This window comes from Gekko japonicus, unplaced genomic scaffold (assembly GCF_001447785.1).
Source record: "Gekko japonicus isolate JY-2015 unplaced genomic scaffold, Gekko_japonicus_V1.1 scaffold5372, whole genome shotgun sequence".
Classification (NCBI taxonomy): domain Eukaryota; kingdom Metazoa; phylum Chordata; class Lepidosauria; order Squamata; family Gekkonidae; genus Gekko; species Gekko japonicus.
In genome coordinates, this window is record NW_015175537.1 from 47,711 (window position 1) to 53,852 (window position 6,142).

General features: G+C 49.3%; 1 protein-coding gene across 1 annotated transcript in view; it reads left to right on the top strand.

Annotated features, from left to right (window-relative positions):
* Positions 1-3,211, top strand: part of RASAL2 (RAS protein activator like 2) — a gene marked incomplete at both ends in the record, with an annotated part of 34,658 nt that extends 31,447 nt beyond the window's left edge. Inside the window, 2 exons of the mRNA XM_015426029.1 lie at positions 2,255-2,457; positions 3,124-3,211. Coding sequence (XP_015281515.1) covers positions 2,255-2,457; positions 3,124-3,211 — 291 coding nt within the window. The remainder of the gene's footprint in view (positions 1-2,254; positions 2,458-3,123) is intronic.
* Positions 3,212-6,142: the final 2,931 nt, after the last annotated feature.

A 6,142-nucleotide genomic window follows, 5' to 3' on the forward strand; every position in this document is an offset into this window, starting at 1 on the left:
CACGCTTTACCGTGTTGCTGTTCAAAGGCTCTGCCTGTTTGCTGCATCTCCCGCTCTGCTCATACTAGCTAGTGTGGGGACGATCTACTGCACTTTCCTGCCTTCGCACTTTAGGGGTGGCGAGTTCAACTGCTGCCCCTCTCCTTTATGGCTCTGTGGACAGCGGGACTGAATTAGGCATGGTTGGGGTACAGAGGGGCTTCTGGTACTCGGAATAAAATAAATGAATAGAAAGCACACAACAAGCATCAGGCTGAGTAAGGATAGAAAGACACCATGTAAAAATGCAGTCCTCTAAACCCTAATTCACTTATCCTAAACAGTGTTGAGGAGGGGCTGTGGCTCAGTGATGGAGCATCTGCTTAGCATACAGAAGGTCCCAGGTTCAGTCCCTGGCATCTCCAGTGGGAAGAATCAGGTCGTAGGTGATGTGAAAGATCTCCACCTGTGACCCTGGAGAGCCGCTGCCAGTCTGAGCAGACAGTACTGACTTTGATGGACCAAGGGTCTGATTCAGTATACAGCAGCTTCATGTGTTCATGAGTTCATGTGAACTGGGGTAAGCTAGGAACACTTAAGGGTGCAGCATTTAAAAGTCCTCCATTGTCTAAGCTCTCAGCGTTTATAGGACTTCTCCCAATTGTCCCTCAACACATGGTCAAGATGGAGTCTCGCAGTAAAGGCTTAGGACTTCATGGCTTGAGCACAAAAGAACAAAAGGCCAAAAGCCAAGAGATAAGAGACAAAGAGAGAACTCCCTCATGTCCAGAGAATGTTTAATCTCCCCTTTAGGAGTCCCTCCCCCTTCTGGGAGTCATTCACAGTCTTCCTGACCCAAGAAAGAAATGCGATCAAGCCTCCTGGCTTCCCCAGGCTCTGTCCCTTAGCTGAAGTGTTAGCTGGTAAACCTTTTCTCTAACTCTGGCCAGAGCCATTTGAAGTGCTTTGTGCTTGGGGAATTGATGACTCATCCCTGGTACTTTTCCGCTTGTCAGCTGCTCACTTGCAGCCAAACTCCTGGGGCATGGATAGAGTACGGGCCCAATTACTGTAATATAGATGTGAGCTCTAGAGCGGAAGGTATTTCTCACCTGATTTCTGCCTGGAATTGACCACAGTGAGCATCTCTACATCTCCTTTCTCGCACTGTTTTCCTTGTTAGAAAAAGCAATATCCCTCTCAGACTGTGGCTTGGGGGGGGGATGTTTTGGGATTGGAATCTAGGCTTCCAGCTTTTGAAGAGACGCCGTTGATAACAGGCGCTGTCCGTCAAAAGTTTGGGTGTGATTTTGGAGGCCTCCTTAATTAGGGAGGCCCCGGTTATGCACATTGCCAGGCTGGCATTTTCCCATCTTCGCCAAGCTCGGCAACTGGTTCCTTTCCTGTCATACCCTGACTGAGCCACGGTAATCCATGCAACGGTCACTTCCAGGCTTGACTGCTGCAACTTGCTGTACACTGGCCTACCCTTGAGACTGACCTGGAAACTCCAGCTGATCCAGAATGCAGTGGCGTGAGTCCTGATGGGAATGTCATGGATGGCACATATTCAACCTGTGCTGCACCACTGTTGCTACACTGGCTCCCAGTGGAACACCAAGTCAGGTTCAAGGTTTTGGTATTGACCTTCAAGGTCTTGAGCGGTCTGGGACCAACGCATCTGCGGGACTGTCTCTTCTGGTATGTCCGCAGGAGAGCTTTAAGCTCTGCAGATAACAACCTGCTAGTGATCCATGGCCCCAAAGATATCAGGCTGTCCTCAACCAGGGCCAGGGCCTTTTCGGTCCTGGCCCCGACCTGGTAGAACTCTCTGCCTGATACCACCCAGGCTCTGCGGGATCTTATGCAATTCCGCAGGGCCTGCAAGGCAGAGATGTTCTGCCAGGCTTTTGGTTGAGGGCAGCAACGGTGTTCTGTCGTGGCTGGCACCCTCTTCCTTTCCCCCCCTCCCCTCAATTCTGATCTTGTGTTCCCTCGCCCCCTGCCCAGAAAGTGGCCAGGCAGTCCAGAACTGGGATAAAAATTTTAAGGTCACCATCTGGGGCTTTTTAACTTGGTTTTTTAAAAAAATCTGTTATTCTACCTTTGTTATTCTGAATTGTTGATGTCCTGTGTATTCATTTTATGGCTTTGTGCCTCTGTTGTACATCGCCCAGAGCCTGGCACAAACTGGGATGGGGCGATTAATGAATCAAATTAAATAAATAAATAATGATAATGATACCATACTATCTGCCCTCTCCCCCATCTGCAGTACGAGCAAGAGATAGCCAATCTGAAGAACCGGCTAACAGTGTCCAGTCGCCGGCTGGAAGAATACGAACAGCGTCTCCTCGCTCAGGAGGAGCAAATGAAACAGCTGCTGACAGCATACAAAGCAAGGCTCGAAGACAGCGAGGAGCGGCTCCGAAGGCAGCAGGAGGAGAAGGATGCTCAAATGAAGAGCATCATCAGCAGGTAAGGAGAGGGGAGAATACTGGCCTGTGTGGGAGGAACTGGCAAGCTTGCAGGTGCCAAGAGTCGTCTTTACTTTGCAGCCTGAGCGTTTCAGATATGGGCAGCTCCTCTGTGACATCTGACAATCAATAGGTTGTGAGTGGGATGTTGTCTTTATCACACACACGGAGAGACTGGCTGGAAGGTACTGAGATCACTTGCCAAAAGGTTATGGCAGAATCAATAGCAGGTCCAGAGGAAGTGCTTGGAAACCAGTCTTTGGGAGGGACCATCTGAGCATCTGCTTGGCATTACAAATAGTCCCAGGTCCCATCCTTGGAACCTCCAGTTCAGGGTCATGTAGTAGGACAGATGTTTCTGCTTGAGTCCCTGAAAAATTGCTGTCAGTCTGAGTCGTCAATACTGAACATGATGGACCAGTGGTTTGATTCAGTATTAAGGTAGCTTCATGGGTTCTTCATGTGCTGTTTAAGTAGATGAGCCTGCCTGAAGGAGACAGATGCTTCAGTGATGGTGGATTTACCAGTAGAAAATGTAATGGAGGAGCAGAATGGAATAGTTTTGCTCTTGAGCCAGTTACTGGGCCAATGTTTGCTTTTCCTTTCTCCCCACCCCCAAAGCCACAGTCAGATTTTTCTCCCCTTTGATTCTTGCTCTCCATTGCAGGCTAATGGCTGTTGAAGCAGAGCTAAAGAAAGATCACGAGAAGATGCAAGACGTGATAGAGACTAAACAGAAAATAATTGATGCACAAGTAAGGAGCAGATATTTTTCCTTTTTCCTTTTCCTTTTTGGCTTGCGGACTCTGCCACCCCCCCATTCCCCCTCCTTAGTCTGCCCTGCAACTGCAAATCATGTGAAGTAGCGCCTGGGAAAAGCCCAACTCAGGAACTATCTCACTGGGACAAGCCCTGGTCAGTGTGGCTCTCCGGGACAGGGTAGCTCTTGCCTCAGGCAGCCTGAAGCATGAATTGTCAACATGTGTACATCATGGGATCTGAGCGAAGGGCTCAGAGCTGCTTCTGCAGAAAGACACATGATGTGAAAACAGAGAGCGCTTTAGCTTGTGACTTCAGCTGGCCATGGCTTGGCATGATGCCTGTTGGGGTGGCGGTGCTCCTTTGGCATTGGGCTTTGCTGGCATGGGAGAAAGAGAGGTGCTTAAATGCATGTCCTCCTACTTGCCTTTCTGGAGTTGGTCCTAAAGGCTTTGCTCCAGTCCCCTTTGCTCCTCACGCCCCTGGGATGCTTCCGTTTGTTCAGCCAGGGAAAAAAAGAGGCTTTAAAGCCACACATGAAACAGTCACTTTGCTCGCTTCCTATATGCTGGGCTTGTGCGGTTCTATCAGTGGGGGGGGGGGAGAGACTGTGGCCCTCCAAGCTTATAAACTGCTTTAGCATTTATCATGATGGGGGTAATCTTTTTCTTAAGTGTCTTTGGCATTAGCCACGTTTCCCCTGCATTCACCCATAGTTTAAAAAGCAAGAAGCCAGAGCTTGTCCATTGGCTGCCTATTCATACATGCTCCATGGCGCTTTAAATCAAACTAGATTTCACTTAGCCCCAGACCGAGGTGTGGGGACCGCCCTAAAGCTGCCCGGGCTCTCTGCCAGCTACCGAGAGCCTGGTGGTGCTGAAAGCGGGGCAGGCCCTTGCAAGAGAGATGGGGGAAATGAAGGCCCTGCTGGGTTCACTAGGAAGCACGTGGCCAGTACTTTGGGTCCTGCCCACCTGCTCTGTAGCAGAGAGCCCTGGCATTTACAAAACGTGAAGGAGGCAGTGGTGCAGCTTTTGCTTTCTTGTCCTGTGCTGAGGGCACCCAGCACTTTCCCCTCTCAGTGTAGTCACTGGTCTTCCCCCCCCCCCACTTATCGACCTTCTGTTGGGTGAGGGAGGAGGTGGGGGTGGGAGAGCCTGGATGTCCCCGCTCTCCCTCCCGAGAACGTCAGTGTGCCCTAAGCTCCGGGTTTTGTGGTTGCAAGTGACATCTCCACTGTGTTAAATTACAGGTCTTAATTGGGGATGAGATAATGCAAGCAGGCAAGTAATACCTGATCAGTTCTCTAGCTGAGCATCTCCCTGCCCCAGCCTGGCGCTCTTGCCCCCCCTACACATTCCAGCTCCTGCCACTCCCTGCACCTCGTCCAGATGCATTATGGGACCCTCCTTGGGGAACCAATGCCCTTGCTTTCCGAGCGAGGCGCTGACATCAAGGCCTCCTTCCCCTTGAAGTCCAAAAAAACAATGTCAACTGCTTGAAGACCGTGTGTGTGTTTCTTTGTTTTTTGTTTTAATTTGGATTGTCATACATACAGCTACAAAGCAGCAGCTAAAGGGGCAAACTAATCCCCATTTCTTATTACAAAAGCCATGTTAAGATTACAATGAGCATCTAGCACACTGATCTCAACAACATCTTTTCAGCTGGAGTTTCACAGTCATTCCCTCTAGATTTGAGGGTGGGGAATATCGTGAATTTCCTCAGTCTGATCTGAAACTGATGTAGGAAAACAGAAAATAGACTAATCTAGGAGGATGGCCTACAGACATAAAAAAGACACCAGTTTTCCATGGATTGATTCCACTGCAGGCTAGATAACTGGGGCCCCTTCGTAAATCCAGGAGCATCTGTGAGCGGCTCTGAAGGACACTGAAGTGACTCTCAGTATAATCAAAACCATAACCTCTCAGTCAAGTTTCTAGGTTCCAGTGGGACCTTCAGTGTGGGGCATTTTCAGAAACTTTAGTTTAGTGTACCTTTATGAATTTGTTCAGATAAATATATCAGGAAGATTTTTCTTCTTAAGGGGGAAAAAATGATATGTTTTGGCAGAAAGAACAAGGAAGCAGGAAAAAACCTCCAGTGAGATCGAGAATTCCTCTTAGGGTTGGCCTTAGGTAGGCTTCTTTTATGTATGGTCTGTAGGTAGGTAGACAGATCACACCCTAAATAACTATTGCCCTTCTTATCTCTGCCCAGCTGAGCGAAGCCATGAGATGGAAATATGCCGAAATACGTTCCACTTATGCCCTGTCCATACTCCTTATTGACTTTGCATATCTCTTAATGATCGGATAAGCCCCTTTCCCAGGGATATCAGAGCCAAGACTGTCTTTGGCTTTTCCGAGGGAGTGGCAAGAAAGAAAGAGTTAAGTGCTGTGTTCCCCCTCTACATGGTTCCAGGCTTTGTCCAAACCTGGGGGAAGTGGAACAGACACCTCAGTGCATCAGACAAGAACATGGCTTATACACAGTCACTGTGTAAGGAACCCTATCCCATTGGCGAACACTCGGCTTTGGGAAATGGTCCCTGCTGCTCTGCAGCTCCCCTTTGTTTCCAGAGGGCTTGTGCGGGACCCCGTGAGCCAAGACCATGCAGCACCAGCAGCACATGGGTGCATCAGTGCTTTCCTTTCCTAAGAAGAGCAACTTATTCATTCCTTTATGTTTTATGCCCTCCATGCTTTGTTTCTCCTCCCCGTCTTTTGCATCGTGCCCTGTGGGTCCATCGCATGAAGCGCCAGGTTTGCTGTCAGGGCAGAAATGCTGAACACACAGATCTTCTTCGTGGTCTCTGTGCTTCACACCAATGGGATCTAGTGCGCCTGCGCTGGATCGTCCAGTGCTGTAGCAAGCTCTATACTAACTGATTTCCGCGCCCATTCCCTCAGGCAAGCGCAGGA